We start from the raw sequence: 18,908 nt of genomic DNA on the forward strand, positions 1-18,908 counted from the left end.
CGAGACGTTTGAAAAAAAGTAAACCCATAAGAGGTATTTTCTAAAGTGCAAGGAAGCTGAAAAACAAAAGAAAATATACACAAAATACACACTGCGAAAACTGATGCACAATAAAGGCGGAATCTATTCTAAAGGAAGGCAATGTTTCGGAATAAGTATAAGTTCATCAGTAGTGGCACAAACTTAGTCCCATTAGTTGCAATAAAAACTATAGTGAGCATTGAAGCTTCCCCAATGTTATTTGCAACATACCGTCAAAGTGGACTTTATTGAACACTAGCAAATTATTATCTTACGATAATTTTTACAACTGACCATTTATATGGTCATTAGTCAGCAACACTATTGCCTTGAGCATCTTAGTAAACACTAACGCCTTCTTGCATAGTATAAGTGGGCGGTACGTGTTAAATACACATCTCTAGCCTGGTCGGAGTAGTGTCTTATAATCAGCAAAGTGGCGCGTCACGGGCACGGACAAGAAGCAGCGTCTCGCTCCATGTTTTCCCGACGCTTGCGACGACGTGCACGAGATTCAACTCTCCGTCACCATAGTACGAGCATACGTAAAGTGGATAGAATTTCAAATCTCAACGTTAAAATATTGACATATACATTTTTGATAAAAGTGGGGAGCAGTGTGGGGTTATTTCAATTAAGACCAAAAACCCATCCTCATTACCAGCAGACACTAAAGCAGCATCAGCACATCATTTGGTTAGCCAATTAAGGATTTAAGCATGTAGTAAGTACACTTGTTGATCCTAATAGAGTTTCTTCAAATAAAGGATTTTTATAATATCCATTTATTTTCAGGTCTGATTCTAAATAAAATACACACTTACTTACATACATATAATATAAAAGTGCAAACCAGAATACATTCAAAGATATACCTAATAGGGCTTATCCAATCGCAATTAAAAAGATAGCAAACTACGTTAGTGCATAAAGCAATCAAAAACAAAAAACTCAAACATAAACTGCACTATTTACAAAAAGCCACTTAACCAAATAGCAAACCACTTAAAAATCTAATGTTGTGCTTAAATGCGGCAAAAAGGCGCAAGTGAAAAGTGACAACATTAAACAGAAGAATTTATCTCCTATCATACGTAAAACGTAAGGTAATTTCATCTTTCTTGAGTTCAATTGAGCGAATAGAAATTAACTGTTACCAATGAAAGATGTCACAAAGAGGTAAACGCGGTAATCATCAACATCATCAACGACTCGACGTTGAACCACAGCCTCCGCCGACAAAACGGCGTAAAGGGCGGCCACCTAATGGCGGAGGTGGAAGCAATGGTAGCGGTAGTGGCAGTGGTGGCGCTGCAGTTGGAAGTGGGCTTAATGGCAACAATGGCGGTGCAAATGTTGGCAGCCACTGCGGAAGCATAGTGGGTAGCGTACCATTAAGCCTGCCTTATACTGCTTCTTCCTCTATAAGCAATAGTAATGCCGAAAATGAGCAAAATAGTGTGGTAGCTTTGGTACCCGAAGAAATGGCAGCATTAGCTGCCACAAGTGCGAAAGTAGCAGCCAGCCAAGGATCTTCCTCTTCGGCGGCAGCATGGCAACCGCGGTCAGTAGCAGATATTAAGATTTCAAGTATTTACAATCGAAGCTCAACGGAGGCACCGGCCGAACTGTATCGGTAAGTACGAATGTGGCAAAGTTAAATAGCTTTAGTTCTAAGGTTTTAATAATACATTTTAAAATTAATATAATAATATATATGTTTTAATTGTAGCAAGGATCTCATAAGCGCAATGAAATTGCCGGATTCGGAGCCTTTGGCTAATTACGAGTATCTCGTAGTAAATGATCAGTGGAAGCAAGAGTGGGAGAAGGGCGTGCAGGTGCCTGTAAATCCCGACTCTTTGCCAGAACCAACCGTTTACGTGCTGTCAGAACCAATAGTGCCGCCTGCGCATGACTTTAAACTGTAAGATATAAGCTGGTTCACAAAATTTCGCACATTGAAGTACTAAATATTTACACATATTTAATTTGTTTGTAGTCCCAAGAATCGCTTTCTGCGTATAACCAAAGACGATACTTACTCCAGCGAGTTACATTGTCTGACAAATGTGGTTGCGCAAGCGGAGAATACATGTGCCTACGACATTGATCCAGTCGATGAAGCATGGCTGGAATTACTCAACTCTGATCGTGCGCAATACGGTGCTTTTTCCATTACTGAAACCCAATTTGAGCGCGTTATCGAAGAACTCGAGGTGTGCATTTGAAAATTTGAAGTTGACACACTTGTATATTGCTCATATAATTCAATAGTGTCATAATCCAAAACATACAAACATTGAGTTGAATTTGCAGAAATTACCGGTACAACAAAATATGTATTTTTTGTATTGGAGTATACATATCTGTGCCGTTTAAAGATTCAACTACAATGGCAAACGTTAAATTATTGTTTGGGAACCCAGTGAAATGTTGCTTTAAATGGACTTAGGCTACTTTAATTAAACGGCACAGTTATGTAAATTGTAAAAACTGTAAATCTGTTTGTCTAGAGTTTTTCTTATTGGAGTTTTATGACACTTTTGAAGTAAATTAGCGATATGTACATGTATATGATTATTAATTTTTAATATAAATTCAATTAATTTAATTTGCAGATACGGTGTTGGGAACAAATACAGGTAATCCTGAAAAATGAGGAGGGTCTTGGCATCGAATATGATGAGAATGTCATATGCGATGTGTGCCGGTCCCCCGACTCTGAGGAAGCCAACGAAATGGTATTCTGTGATAATTGCAATATTTGCGTACATCAGGCATGCTATGGTATTACAGCGATTCCATCAGGTTTGTAATTTATCTCACTAAATAAAATGCTAAATAAGTTTTAATATGACTTATTTTTTTTGTAACACATTGTGTGCATGATTAAAATATTAATATTCCATGTTATTTATGAATATCTACCAGGTCAGTGGCTTTGTCGGACGTGTTCTATGGGTATTAAACCGGATTGTGTACTCTGCCCGAATAAAGGCGGGGCCATGAAATCAACCAAATCAGGCAAACATTGGGCACATGTCTCTTGTGCACTCTGGATACCAGAAGTAAGCATTGGTTGTGTAGATCGCATGGAACCAATTACCAAGATTTCCAGCATTCCATCGAGTCGATGGGGCCTTGTATGCATTCTGTGTCGGGCTCGAGTCGGCGCATGTATACAGTGTTCCGTGAAAACCTGTAAAACCGCTTATCACGTAACTTGCGCATTTCAACATGGCCTTGAGATGCGAGCAATTATTGAGGAGGGCAACGCAGAGGATGGTGTTAAGCTGCGTTCCTATTGTCAAAAGCACAGTGTTAGTAAGGGTAAAAAAGATGGTAGCGGAGCACATAGCAGTAGCACAAATAAACATAATAGTACACATGGAGCAGCTAATGATGAAGACGATTGCCGGCGACGAAAAAGTCGAAAATCAGATATGACTTCGGAGGAGCGTAATCAAGCGCGAGCTCAACGCTTACAGGTAAATTTTTCCGAAGTTTTTAATTATGTGAATTGTTGTAAACCAGCCGTGCCCAGCGCGGGGCACTTGCCTATTGAATTCTGCCAGCGCAGGGCACTTGCTTATGGAGTTCTGTCGGCGTTGGGCATGCCTATTGTAAACCATTTCGGAAGCAGACATGAAAATGTTTCTTGGTAATCTCGCTCGTTTGCTGGAAGAAACTAATAAACCAAAAAATCAAAATTGCGAAAAGGCTTTATTTAAAGCTTTTATTTAGAGTCTTCGGACAAAAATAAATAATAACTAAAACGTGGAACAGCTATGAGGTTAAAACTTAATTTTGATGATAAGGTGTCCGCAGGCCTTACTTTAGTTCTTTTCTTGTTTTAATAGCTAAATAAAGTGGAAACGCTTAAAAATCATTTGAAATACATTTGACATATATCGTGATGCATTTTTGACACAACAAAGAACAAGAACTGACGGCCAATATTTGTTGGATTACGGCTACCTGGTTATCGAGTTGTTCGGTTATATTTTGTATTAAGTTTACGACATCCATACATAGATTAGACAATTTGTTTCTTTGTTTAGACAACCGATAACTTTCGTTTTGTTTTTTTATTCAAGGCTTGCTTGTGATCATTTGGTTTTTTATTCGAGATTTTATTAGGGTTTTTTTCGGGACAGTTCGCGATTCATGATTTCGTGATTTTTCGATAATTTGCAATTTTTTAGACCTTTTGTTTTGTAGTTTTTCAGGACTTGCCGGTATTTTCCCGGAATTTTTCAGGATTCTAATTGGCTTACTTTTCAAAACCTTTGAGATTTATTTGGGTATTGTTTCGTGACATCGGAATCCTCCGTGATTATTTTTTGGGATTATTTGTAGTTTATTTTACGGAACGCTTTGGTAATTCTTTGGATTTTTTCAGACCTTTGTAGTTTTTCAGGACTTGTGGGAATTTCCCTGCGATTTACTGAGATTTTTTTGGAATCCGTTTTACTGAACTTTTCGGGACTTTTCAAATCCTTCCAGCATTATTTCGAGACTTTCCAGTATTCATAGTGTTTTATGTTTCGAGACCTTTGGGATTTCCGACTTCTAAATTTTCCGAGTTTGTTTTATTGGATTTTTTTCGGGACTCTTCGCGTTTATTGTTTTTTTTTTTTTTAATTTTTCGGTATTTCTTTAGAATTTGTCGGACCTTTTGTGGTTTTTCAGAATTTCGTGTTGTTTCTCGGAATTTTTAGGAGTTTCATTATATAAGACGCTTTGGACTTTTTCGCGTATTTCACAATATTTGGGATGAGACTGAATTTTTTGGACCCCGGAATTTTTGGACACTGATTTTACTGAAACTTTTCGGATGCCGATTTTTTTTTGAGACTTTAAATGTTTTTGGGGACTTTTTGGGGTATTTTTTTGAAGACTAAATTTTTTAAGACAAAATTTTTTGAGACTGAAATGACTTGTACACTTCTAATTTTCTAAATGCTTTGGTATTTTTCAGAGAGTTTTCACTATTATATTAAAAAAGCTTTTGTTTTGCAATTAATAACAATAGATTGGCGCTTACACAATATGTTAGTGTTTGGCCGAGCTTCTGCTCCGATTTGTGGCGTGCGCCTTGAATTTGTCACACAAAGGGGACGGACCTACAGCTTTATGCCGACCCGGAACGCGATTGAATTTTCATGAGAAGCTATGTATTTTTCATGGCAGAAAATACTCGGAGGTTTGCCATTCATTGCCTGCCGATCGGCGACCGCTATTAGAAAAACCTGTTTATGTTTTTTTTTATGTTGTCGTAAACTGGGCTCGAACCCAGGTCCTGCGGAAAGGTCGTGCGCACTGCTAACCACTACTGAGTTTGAAATTATTTTAAGTACAAACATTTGAAATTTAAACATAAACTAAGCGAAGAAGTAACATTCATTCGAGTTTTACAGTTTTAGAAAACAACGCTTGACCTTTACAAATGTCATTGGCGGCGCGAGCATTCAACGGTTAAGAATTAATGATAAAATATATTGAAACTACATTTTTGTAGTACTGGTAAATTAAAAAATATAGCTTTACCTGCGCAGAGGTTTTGGACGAGAAACTTTTCGTCCCCGTAAACTTTTAAACTTTTTAATTACTAAAATGTACCTATGTATAATATTGGCGTCGCATAGTGCGTAATTTTTTGCGATTTAAGGGTAGGAAAATCGATAATGGAAGTTGGCAAGATACGATATACCTATGTCCATATCATTTGGAAGAGAAAATCAGTCCCCGATTGTTTGAAGATCACCTGGAAGAATGCTGAGTTTGTACAAACATGCACGTTTTGACGAACGATAATCACCATTTTTCTGACCTTTATCAACCAGTGGTTCGTATCCGTCTCATTTCCAAACGAGATTGCAGTCTTGGGTATTTTACGCATTTTAATTAATTAAACACATGATTTAAAATTTTTAAACTTCATCCTTACATGTCAACTGCGCTCTTTTAGATTTAAATCATATGTATGTGGGATTTATTTTTTTATATAAGCATAAACATACATTTGGGGTATTCACAACGGTGCCGTAAGTGTCGTATTGTTGTATGTCGTAAACTTTAAACTCCTAAAAATATATTACGGGGATTCGCAAAGAACCATAAAAGTCATATTATGAATTTTCGCAGTGTTAAAAAATAGCTGGTTGTGGTTTCAGGTTCTCTAAACATTTATTTAAGCGTTTAAGGTTTACGACATACAACAATACGACACTTACGACACCATTGTGAATCCCTCAATTGTGTATCAGCGTGTATCAATCAGAGTTTTTAATCTATCATCTGTATATCTAGGGCAACAGTAAGAATTTGCACAAAATTGCACAATTAAAAAGAGTAGATTTAAAGTCAAACTATGGTGTGTATTTTGTGTATTTTTGGTGACGAGAATTTAGGATTTTTCTCATTTAAAAATTTTTTTTTTTTTAAAAGAGAACTTTTCCAAATATGGTTAAATGTCGAGTTCGTGGTGGTAGCGAAGGATGCGGGTGTAAGGATAAAAAAACCGCAGATTGCTGATGCCGTGACGGCAAGAAAAACAACAGTGCCAAACTTTCTGGAACAGGCGTAAAGACATGTGAAGTCCGTCTTAAGAAAGAAGTGGTGTAATTCGGAGGAATGCTATTAAAGGACAACCAAGCAAAAAAAATTAAATTTTCGAAACATTTATTCAACACAAGCAACATATTCACACTGAAATGGTATGCGATGAAATGTCGACGTACAAAAATTTCTCTGCGATAAGATTTTGAATGCGAGAAGATATTAAAAATCAAATATATCTCTTTTTATGTATCTAATATATGTCAAAAATGTTAACGAAGTCCGTCCATAAAACGGAATTTCAAAATATTTCGTCCCCGGCGCCACCTAACGTGTAATTTTTTTGGAAAAATATTCCTGCATATCCAAACAATATACATTGAAACAAGTAATTTTTAAGCAGAAAACCAAACCGACTTCAGTTCTCATATAAAAATTTAAGATTATCGTTAATTTCTTCACGATCCAATTTTCGGATCTAAAAAAAAATTAGTATGGAACCACCCTTGAGGTACCACCTTTCCAATTATCGAAATCGGTTAACGTGGTCCAAAGTTATGCGGTAACATACAAAAAAAAATATATATATATATCCTCCGAAGAACTGATAACCTCCTCATTTTTTGAAGTTGGTTAAAAATAAACCAGACCGTACATTCTTTAAACCCAAATTATACAGTCTATTAGAAATACATAACGCAAAACAAAATTTTTCTGGAGTCAAAATTCTGGGCCTTAAGGTTTTCCTTACCCTAAATCATCCAAATTACGCACCGTGCGTCCTAGGTAAAATGAGTTCAAAACAAAAAACTGACTAAAATTTTAGATCTTCACTAAATTTACGACTATGGTCACGAGCCAATACTTTTTGCGAGTTCTTACTAGCAAGTTAAGTTTAATATTTTTAGCATTTAAGAATGATATGTATATTTAACTATTTTTTTGTTCTCTATTATTTTCTGCTAACAGGAAGTTGAGGCGGAATTCGATAAACACGTGAACATTAAGGACATCAGTTGCCATTTGTTCGATGTCGATGATGATGCCATCGAATCCATTTACAATTACTGGAAGTTGAAACGCAAATCTCGTCATAACCGCGCTTTGATTCCACCCAAGTCGGAGGACGTCGAGATGATAGCACGAAAGCAAGAACAACAAGATCTGGAGAACCACAAATTGGTGGTGCACTTACGGCAAGACTTGGAGCGTGTAAGAAATCTTTGCTATATGGTTAGTAGACGCGAAAAGCTTTCCAGATCACTTTTTAAGCTGCGCGAACAGGTATTTTATAAGCAAATTTCAGTGCTTAGCGATGAAAATTTGCGGGAGGGTAGTGGTAGTGGTAGTGGTGTTTCGAATGTGCCCCGTACGGCGCTAGATGTTAACGTTGATGATAGCTTCAAAAATGCTGTTATTTATGCTAATGATGGCCCAACGCTGTACGATAGGTTTTATTCATCGAATAGCAATGAAAGTATTCCAGCACAATATCAAAATATTAACTTTATTTTAGAGAAGCTTTTAGGTAGCGTGAAGGGAAGTAGGGGAGCAGGGAGGGGTGCTGGTGCGCGCACATCCACATCACCGACAAAACGAAAAACTACACAATCTTCTGCCTCAGCTGCAGCGACAAGCAATGCAACCGCGAGTGCAAACTCAACCACTGCACCTGCATCGATTGCGGGTGCGGGTGCGGCAAGTAGTAGTAGTAATAGTAATAAGCTCTCGCCAAATAAGAAAGTAAACAATGGTGCAATAGCAATTACGCAAACGACTAGTTCGGTAGCGCCGACTGCGGTAACAGTAGCGAGTAATGAAAAGCAGGTAAATTCTAGTCGTCGCAGTTCAATCGGCGCCGCTGGCAGTTCGGCAGCTGCAAGTGTATCCGGATTGACTACAGCTGTGCCGGAGAAAAATCGTGCTTCAGTTTCCAAAGCAAGTACATCCGGTCATTCGGCGACGAATATCAAATCGTCGGCAGCGGAATCGCGTTCTCGCAGTACCAAAAGTAGCAATGTTAGTGAGAGAAAAAGCACAACTAAAGCATCAGCAAAATACTCCGATGCCAGTTGCCAGTCGTCTAATAACAATTCGTCAGGGAGTTCGTCCTCCGGTGATGATGACTCGTCATCGGAGGAAGAAGGAACGTCAACCGATTCGGGCAGTACTGGCTCCGATGATGAATCAGACTCTGGCTCAAGCTCATCTGCATCAACATCCAGTGCAGGAAGCGGCGCACAATCCGTCAGAGCAAAGGCAGCAGCCGCTTCACGTAAAGTCTCACCAGCCAAATCAGTCACCGCATCAACTGGGACTGCGACAGCTGCGCATCAGAATCAAAAGAAGCAAACTTATGCGCGATCTGTGGAACTGCGACAGAAACAGAGAAGAAAAAGTGGCAGCAACAGCACCGCTGTCACCGGAGCGGGACGAGGAGATGCTACCGCAACAACTGTGTTGTCCAGCTCCAGTGATGACGAACAGGATATCCGATCAGTACCTGCCAAACACCAACAACAGCAACAGCAATCTAAGTCAACAAAACAAAACAATATTAGTCCGAAGAAATCTACTACCCTCAGCACAACAACTACAGCAGCAGAATCAGCAATGCCAGCACCAGGGGCACAAACAGCAGCAACAACAGGATCAACAACAACAACAGGAAATCGTGGACGAGACTTCCTTTCACAGATGGCCAAACAATTGCAACAGGAGAAGGGCTCTGAGAGTACATCGAGCGATGAAAGTGAGGAGCTGTTGCCACTAAAGGGTGCTGATAGAAACTCCAATCTAGCAAGTGGTGCAGCAACTGTGTCAACAGCAGCCCAATCATCGACTTTGACAGGACGCACAACAAAGGCGGTGCAGCAAATATACTCAGATTCTGAAAGTCTTTCCGGCGGCGAAGCCGATAAAGATGAACGAGCTGTAGAAAGTAATGTAAGCGACTCACAAAATCAACAAACAATACGCACGAAGGCGGCACTTAAAGAATTTACTCTGCAACAACAACAACAGTCTTCAACAGGCTTGAGCAGCCGCGGTAAGAAGGAGCCACCGTCTAAGTCTGCAAGCGCACATCGCACACTAGAGCGGAAATCGGAACAAAAAGTGGTGTCAAGCGGACACAGTAAGGCAGCAGCCGAGGTACCGAGTAGAGGAAAGAAGGCAAGTGCGGCGGCTATTGAGCGACAGAATAAGCTAACGGCAGATTTGTTGGTCGTGCCTCAGCGGCAGGCAGCCAAGAAGGCATCCGAAAATATGCGTTCGACTGGCATTTACACTACTGCCGCCGGAGCAGTGCCCGGTATGGCCAATACATTATCTTCGGAAATAACAGAAAAGCCCAAAGATCAGCGCTCAGATAAAGAATTGGAGAGGTCAAGGGGAAAGGAGACTGGCATGAAGAATGAAGATAAGTCGGAAAAACTGCGTACAAAAGAAAAATCTCTTACTGGTGCTGGGCTAAAGCCTCCTGAATCCGAAGTAAAAGAAAAGGAGAAAGATAAAGAAAAAGAAAAGGAGAAAGAGAAGGAAAGAAATAAAGAAAAGGAGAAAGATAAAGAGAGGGAGCGCGGAACTGGAACTGGAAAACGTGGCCGTCCTCCTAAGGCGCGTGACCCTGAAACCATTTCTAGATCCATATCAGGGCAAAAAGACGGCGAGCAAATTTCCAAAATCAATTTCAGCTCGCCAAACCGCGCACGAAAGGATGACAAGAATGTATGCCGTACTGTGGAACAGCTTAGTGCAAAGTCCCTATCCACAAGTTCAGACAGAAGCACGCGCCTTTCTACGGATCATACGACGGTTGATACCGTCAAGTCCAGTGTGTCAACACCGCCCAAACAAAATGACATAAGAGCGAATAACATTCTAGTGGCATACGTGCCTCAGAGGCAGGCCGCTAAAAAAGCAGCTGAACAACTTAAGAGTAGTGGCAAACCTCCTGCTGCAAGTGAGGCAATAACCGATGATAAGGAACGTTCGGAACGCAGTGAAAAGGAAAGCAAGTTAAGGACACCAGACGGTCGTAGTACGCGCTTGCCACCCATGCGACGTATGTCAATGCGGGAGAGTACTACTAGCACTGCAAAAGAAACTATAACACCTGTGTCCAAGACACCCACAAGCAGCAGACGTCGCTCTAAAGACACCTCTGTTGAAACAATACAGCAACAGCAAACGCCGACAAAGAAAACAGTAGTGACAGCAGAGTTGTCTGATTCATCTAGTTCTGGCACAGACGGCAGCACCAGCTCATCATCTTCAGGCGGTAGTAGTGACAGCGGCAGTAGTAGTGATTCCAGTGATGCCGAGAGCGAGGTTGCTGAGGAGGAAGAGCGTCTTACACGTGCAACAGCGGCCAATAAACGCTCCCCGCGTAAGTCGATTGATAAGCCACCGGTTGTGACGCGACAGAACTCCTCCACAATTAACACCGCTCAAGGTGCAACCTCCGCAACCAAGTCGCCTAAGAGCACTCCTCAAAAGCCATTGCGACGTAATATCAGTAACACTAGTAGCAGCAGTGGTAACTTAGTCACGCCTGATGAGCCCGTATCAGATAACAAACAACAGAAATTGACCAAGCGTAAATTGTCCTTGGATGACAAGGTAAAGAAGTCAGCGACAGTCAAGCAAACTTTAGCTGATGCAGCTATTGTTGTAGACGATGATGAGGAAGTACCAGCTCCAACACAAACACAAACACAGCCTAATTCGATGCGTACCCGGGCAATGCGTCGCTCGAAGTCAGGGCCATCCTCACCGCCGCATTTAGCACAATCAACTGCAGACACAGATAAGAAATTGGAGCAAAAGATCCAACCGAAATCTCCGAAGCCCGCACCCCTTGCGCAGTCTGTGTCTTCAACTTCGGATCGCATGTCTGAGAGCGATAGTGAAAAGAATAAAACTGTATTAACCTTAACCGAAGAAATAACACAGCGTAAGGTTTCCAACAGTAACTCTAATAGCTCAAACTCCACGATCCAGCAGGGAAATACTAAAAATCAAAACAAAAATCAAGGCTCCTTGGACAAACTCTTGAATAAATTGGAACAAGAGGCGAGCAGAAGTTCGCTGATCAATGTGGTCGATCCTGTTGCAACTACTCTACCGGTGTCTCTATTACCAACTAACATTATTGGTGAGAAAGTGGGTGTCAAAGAAAGATCGCCTACTCCCATTTTGCCAGCCGTCGAAGTTGTGGCCGTCAGACCACCTGAGCATCCAAAAATTATTATTGACACGAAAAACGAAAGCGGTGAAGTACCAATGGATATTGATGAAGAGCTAACAACGGCTCCTACCCATACCACTTTGCCGTCAAGTAAGATTTGTGACTTGGAGGATATAGATGAACGACCACCGGCAGCGCCCATGCCAGCTTCGCCTCCATCACCAGTATCTTCGGTGTCGGACGATGAGCTTTCTAATGAGTCAGATGAACAAAGCCCCTCCCAAGGTGGACGCAGAAGGCGACGACTACATCGAAGGCATCGCCGAACGCGACCTGGAAGTCCACCACTGTCACCCGAAGAGGAACACACACATCACACGCAGCACCTACTCAACGAGATGGAGTTGCTGCGAGAACTTGAAGAGGAACGCAAAATTGCAGCAAACGCTAGCAAATACTCAGCGTCTTCTTCATCACCTGCTGTGGCAGTTATAGCACCTGAACCGCCGGAGATTATCGAATTGGATTCAAATTCAAACTCAACAGGTAGCGACCGACTCAAACAACAGCAGCAGCAACAGCAAGCTTCACTACAACCCACAACTCAGCAAACGCAACCACAGTCACAGGAGCAGCAACACCAAATTGACTTAGCTACACAAATTGCACACACTTCATCGGTACCACAAACGCCTGCCTCACCATCGTCTTCGCCGGCGCTTGTGGTAGACATATCTGGTGGAACGCCGCTACAAAAAGCAAATCACGAAAGTGGTTGCATTAGCGTACCCCCAACTCCGCTTAACATTTCATTGCACGAATCTCAAAACAATATGGACGAAAATTCGCAGGGCGCTATGAACATAACTGATTTGAATAGCAGTAATAGCCGACATCAACCCATTGTGGACACAATACTCGACATGGAGGATAATGTAAACCAAAAGCAACGGCAGCAACAACAGAATGCCTTCGCTAATGCTTTGCTCAGTGCTGCATCTTCATTCTCGGCGACTGTGAATGCTGATTCGGTACTGGATGAGCCGGCGGATGGTCTGAGTCTTTTGAGTGCGACAACCAAAGAACTAACCGAGGAAGATAGTTTCCTGGCAACGCGTACTTTGGTTGAAAAACTGCGCAAGAAACGCATACGCGCCGATGAGCCAAAAGAACCGGATTTGCTAAAGCCTCCTCCAACGCCAGCCATACCATCAGTATTTCCATTCCATAATGCAGCTGATCCAGAAGACATTATTCACGTGCAGAAAGAAAATGCCGCAGCAGCAGCAGCAGCAGCGGCGGCGGCCGCAGCTGAAGCCAGCAATTGCCTCTTTGTTAGTCAAGGTAGTAAAGGTAGCGGCGGAACGTTGCTACCTCATGAACAGCAAACTATTGGCGAAATAAAAGATGGCGGCACTCTAGGTGTTCCGGCTGTGACGGTAACGCCAACATCTAATGCATTCAGCCGAACGTCGCATACGGCAGTTACAACGCCTAATACCCCGCCCAACTCTAATACTACTATGGGTGCAATAAATGCTTCCTCAAACAGCAATATGGTAAATAGTAGCAACAGCAATAACAACATCGGTGCGTTGACATACACTGAGCCAGTGCTAGGCTTCATGGAGAAAAATGTTGCGGCTGACATCTGCAACGTGCCGATATCGCCACTGCAACAGCAGCAGCAACAACAAGGAGCGAACTACGTACAGGCACAAACAAGTCAAACACAGCCACAGCCACAGCCTCCGGATGTTGCTGAAATTACATCGTTCCTAGAAAAGGAACTATCCAAAAAGTCAAATAGCAAAGGCAGTGGTGTTAGCAGTTTCAATAAGTTGCCGAACACTGGAGGAGGAAGTGTTAATGCGGTGCCTGGAACGCCTGATTTTGTAGACTTAGCGGCCAAAGATAATATTGACTTTACTAGGACAACTAGGCGCGTTGGGGGCAACAATAACAAATTAGCGGTCGATTGCGACTATGATGAGAACACCCGAATGCAGTCGCCATACGGGCTACCCGCCACCCGCCTTTGGAATGAGAATGAAATGATTGCAGCAAGACGCTCCTCGTCGCCAAGCTCAGTGTCGGAATCGAATGATCAGGCAAGTGCAATGGAAATGCAACAACAGCAGCAACAGCAGCACCTACAACAAGTGGGACATTCCATGCAACAACAGCAGCAGCAACAACAACCGCAAACGTCTCTTCTTCAGTCAAAGGATTTGGTCAACAATGCAATTGGTGCACAAGCAACGGGAATGCAACAACAAACGGCCGCACAAAATTGCAACAAAGGTTACTTTAATAGGGTCGACTCATACGACATGCCGTTTACACATAGTCAACAGCCGCAGCAGACGCAGCAGCAATCGCCGCTGGTTAACGGCATTGATTCACTTATAAGCTATAATCAGGGCTATAATCAACAGCAGACAACGCCCACACATACCACTTCACAACAACAACAGCAGCAGCAGCAACAACAAACAACGCCAAATCAAGGTAATAACCAATATAACGGCGGCTCTGTAAGCCTTTTCCACAATACTCCAGCCACCATGCCGGTCATGAACCAAATGCCTTTTGTCCCCAATTCTGGCGTGGGCACGATGTATCCCACATCAACTAGTTTGAGCGCTAATGTACCCATGTCTACAGCTTCTGTACAACAACAACAGCAGCCGTCAAGTGATGTGGGACTGTATGGGGTGCGCACCAGCGATCCTAATTCGGTGGGTGCCAACACCGCTATCGCCGGCACAACGCCGCAAACACAGTATGGAGGTGCTGCTTTTACATCTTCCACACACAATCTGGCTTTGACGGCGTCCATTGTTGGCACACCAGGCGGTACATCATTGCTAGACCATCATTCGCCGCATCAACATCAGCATGCCATGCACGCGCAACAGTCGGCTGTGCCGCAGCAGCAGCAGCAGCAAACGCAAGCTGCGCAATACGGCATGAGTGTGCCATCCGATAATGGTGCAGCGGCGGCTGGCTTATACAGCCAAATGATAATGCCCGTGCCGGCCGCGAGTCAGCAGCAGCCACAGCTCCAGGGACAAACGTCCCAAAATACATCACCCACAAAAGAATCGCCTTCGAAGCGTTCATCGACGCGTTACAATCAGCAGCAACAACAAACTCCTCGCAACTCACACAAGTCGCCTCAGGTGCAGCACAAATCACCTGGCAAATCTCCGCGTCAAATGGAGCTGCTGAGTAAACAGCTACAATTACAGCAGCAACAACAACAGCCGCAACAACAGCAACAAGCACTTACCGAATTCACAAACATTCCGCAGAAACCTCCCCCGCCACCACCTAAATATGATCCCATGACGCATACGTTGGCGGGCAAGCCGCGTCAACGTGCGCCACGCGGTACCGGCGTTGGTTCACGTGGCCGTGGTCGTGGTCGAGGTCGAGGACGTGGCAGCAGCGCTGCTAATGCTGTCATACCTTTGCCCCCGCAGATGCAGCATGACGGCAATGCTCACTACGTCAACAATTTGGTAGGCACGCCGTTCGAGTTCAACTACGATGAGGATCTTACCGCACCGGGCGTCGAAAATTTGCAATCGCTGCGCGATCGTCGACGCTCCTTTGATGCCCGTTGCAATCAGCAAGCGACCATGTCGCATCCTCATCAACAGGCGTCATCCGACACACAAAAATATACCAGCCCATCTGCATATGGCAGTTGCAAGGTGCGCGGTGCTGGCGCCGGCGTAACGAACTCTGCTACAGCGAGCGGCTTGGTGAACTGCAATAATAGCGGCAGCGGCGGTCGCAATACATCACATTTAGCAGAGGCGCTTAAATCGAACACCAACACCAGTTGCGACCACTCCAATACTCAGCAATCTCTATTACATTCCATTGTGCAGCCGGTGTTGCCGGGTCCGGTGGATATGCGAACGTACAATGTGTACGAGGCATCGGCATCGCAAGAGACCTACAATAACAATTTACTCAGCGATTTCGATTCCGGCGCAGCTGAGCAAACACTACCTGAATTCGATGAAGAGGATGAAAAGGAGTTCCAGTCCGCTCTACGTGCAACTGGATCAACGATTTCCACAAAGCAATTAACGCCGAGTGGCAATACGTCGGCTCCGCCAAGTAGTGCAAATGTGTCAGCGACAAGCTTAATAGGAAATTCGAGCGCCACGGCAACGCTGAGCGAAGTAACAGCTAGTGGTCTATCGAATGCCTGCTCAACGTCCGTTATATCTGACCTGGTAATGCCGGCTGACTTGCAGACCTCGATGGAGACTACATCTGAGGAGGTATCAATCGACTCGGATACAACACTTGCAACTAAAGCTTCACTTTCCGACTCTCGCAATCAGCTCAAGTTGAAGATCAAGGGACCACTTGCTTGCCGAGACAACAGCTACAACTACATCGCATCAAGCACATCGATGAGTGTAAACACTACCAACGTAACGCAGGCGGCTGTCGGAATTGTGCAAACGGCTGTGTCAATGCATGGTCAGATTTCCGCAAATGTAGTTGGCGGCGCATCAGTTGGTGGCGGTGGCAATAGCAGTAGTGGCGGCATGAATTCCCGACGCATGCGCAAAAAAGAGTTGCTCAGCCTCTATGTTGTACAAAAGGACACGCATATGGATGATTCCTCTGGAGGACTACCACCTACCGAGGTGGGATTGACAAATACTGTGGAGAGTTTACGAAAAGGCGATGCGCTGGGCGGCACACTAGAGGAATACGGCAGCGAGTTGGGCCTGGGAGGAAGCTCGAAACGTTCAAAGAAAAATTCCAGCCGTGAACTACGCTCAATGGACGCCTCTAGTGATCTCACCGATATTGGCACAGGCTTGGGTAATGACGGGCGTCGACGTAGCGCTTGTTCGTCGGGCAGCACGGATGAGCGTGGTGCCAAAACGGGTGCAGCATCGAGTGCAGGCAAGCGACGTGGACGTAGCAAAACTGTTGAGGGCTCTGAGGATGAGCCTACCCCGAAATTGAAGATCAAAATACGAGGACTGGCTGATGGCAGCGTCAGTGCAACAACGATAAGTGGAAATTCCACATTCGATAATAGCTATCAATACGATATGTCACGCCGCATGGTAGCCTGTCCGCCTAAAAAGCGGTTGACTTCAAATTACACGCCACACACGTTCGAGGACTACCGCCGCGAATCGATGAACTATCGCAAAATAATTATGCAAGATTTCGGAGAGGATGATGAAGAACGCACACGACGCGGTGGTGGTGGTAGCGTGCTAGATACTTCGGTAGTGCCACCAACAAAGAAACCAAAGTCTTCCAAACCGAAGAAAGACAAGAAGGAAAAACGACGCAATAAGGAGAAGCTAATGTCTCCGGCAACAGCAACTGTTGTTGAAAATATGGCGAGTGCGTCACCTGGCGAAGCGCCTAAGCTTATTATACGCTTCGGCAAGAGAAAATCTGATGTACCGGAGGTGACAGAGCGACCCGCCTCCGAGGAAACAACAGCAACACCACCAATAACCACCGCACCCATACGTTTAAAGTTGGCGCGAGCCTCTGATGGTGACGGTTATGTTATTGGCAGTAAAAAGAAAAAGGAGAAGCGTACGCCGACATCCACTTCTACACCAACAACAACACCCGCTTCAACGCCCAGTGGAAACACGAACATTACACCATTGGCTACAGCAACCTTTTCGTCAGCACACACTACGCCTACGACTAAAGCTGTTAGTGAGCTAACCGGTGACGACTCCGCCAATTACAATTGCGAACGAACGACACCGAGCGTTGTCGCCATGCTAAATAGTTTTGGCACCGCCACTAATGTTGGTGGTGACACGAGTAATCGCGATGAAACCGATCCGCTTGCGTCGACGCCGAAAGAGGCCAGCACACCATCGCCACGTCTGGTGATCGACACTTGCAAGGGAGTCGATGTACACGATTCTAATACTGCAAGCTCACTGGTCGAGCCTTTGTCGGTGAGTACAGGCATCGGCGGCGAAGCTGGCAATTTGGGTAGTGCCTTTGCGCCAATAGCGCCACTAACGGTTAATTGTAATGAGCACAGCAGTGGCAACAGTAACAGCCACAGCCACAGCCATAGCCATAGTGCTAGCAGCAGTAGTAGTGGTGCCAGCGCCAGCGGTAGTAGCATAAGTGGTGGCAGCTTAAATAGTGCGCACAATACGGCAAACAACAGTAACAGCAACAACAACAACAATAGTAGCAGTAATAGTCACAATAATAATACTAATAATAACAACAATAACAGCAACAGTGGTTTACTTCCATTAAACAAAGACTGTGAAGTCAGATGATAATCACGAAATTGGTCTCCGCTTAGCCGTTCGCGGCTGCAGTGGGCGCCAAAATGATAAGTACATATGTAATTAGATAGTATGTAGTATGTAGATGAACGGAGTGGGGGCGCATGTGCAAAGGATCGAGCGAGATTATTTGAAGACGATGGGCAGAAAAATCATTAGTAGTCTATGGAATCGTACAGATTTAGCGTTGGAGCATTGTACAGTTTTAAAATTATCGGTACATGTTTTAATATTTTTATCGCTCCAGTAGGACAGACGCGCAAGGCGTAAATTTTTTAAAATTTTCAACGCATTGTTTTATTTTGTGGGATAAATTTGAGTTATGAATTTTATTTTTATTGTTTTAAATTTTTGTCTTTAACCATATACCTGATTGGGACACCACACCGCCTAGCCGTTTGGTATTGAAAAAACAAAAAAACAAAAAACAAAAAATAGTAAATAAAATCCCTAAAGTTTCTTTGTTTTCGTAGAATACAAATGCTTTAAGAAAGATACTGATATTTGTCGTAAACGAGAGGAATTCTTATAATAATGTCCATCTTTAAGCGACAAAAAATGTAAACTATTAATATTAATACTAAGTATATTTTTAGGTTGAATTATTTTATTAGAAAATTATTTTTATATTTATTGAACAATTAATTGCAAAAAATGAGCCTTGTGCATGCTTTATTTTGTAAAGAGGGAAAATTTACTTTGTATTGAAATGTTCCGTGGCGTGTTATTCCTCCAAAAGAAAAACATTGCACATTAAAACTTGTATATTATGTATATGTCCATATTTTGTTATAAATAATTTA

General features: G+C 43.2%; 1 protein-coding gene across 1 annotated transcript; it reads left to right on the plus strand.

Moving 5' to 3' along the window:
• The first annotated feature begins 360 nt into the window (after positions 1–360).
• LOC118753274 (PHD finger protein rhinoceros-like) lies at positions 361–18,398 on the plus strand. Its single transcript, XM_036488149.1, has 7 exons — positions 361–745; positions 817–1,657; positions 1,754–1,948; positions 2,024–2,240; positions 2,643–2,832; positions 2,956–3,512; positions 7,555–18,398. Exons 2-7 carry the CDS (start codon positions 1,188–1,190, stop codon positions 18,094–18,096), a joined length of 12,171 nt encoding a protein of 4,056 aa, XP_036344042.1. The 5' UTR covers positions 361–745; positions 817–1,187; the 3' UTR covers positions 18,097–18,398.
• Positions 18,399–18,908: the final 510 nt, after the last annotated feature.

The sequence above is a fragment of the Rhagoletis pomonella genome, unplaced genomic scaffold (assembly GCF_013731165.1).
Source record: "Rhagoletis pomonella isolate Grant_MI unplaced genomic scaffold, Rhpom_1.0 Rhpom_scaffold_02286, whole genome shotgun sequence".
Classification (NCBI taxonomy): Eukaryota; Metazoa; Arthropoda; class Insecta; order Diptera; family Tephritidae; genus Rhagoletis; species Rhagoletis pomonella.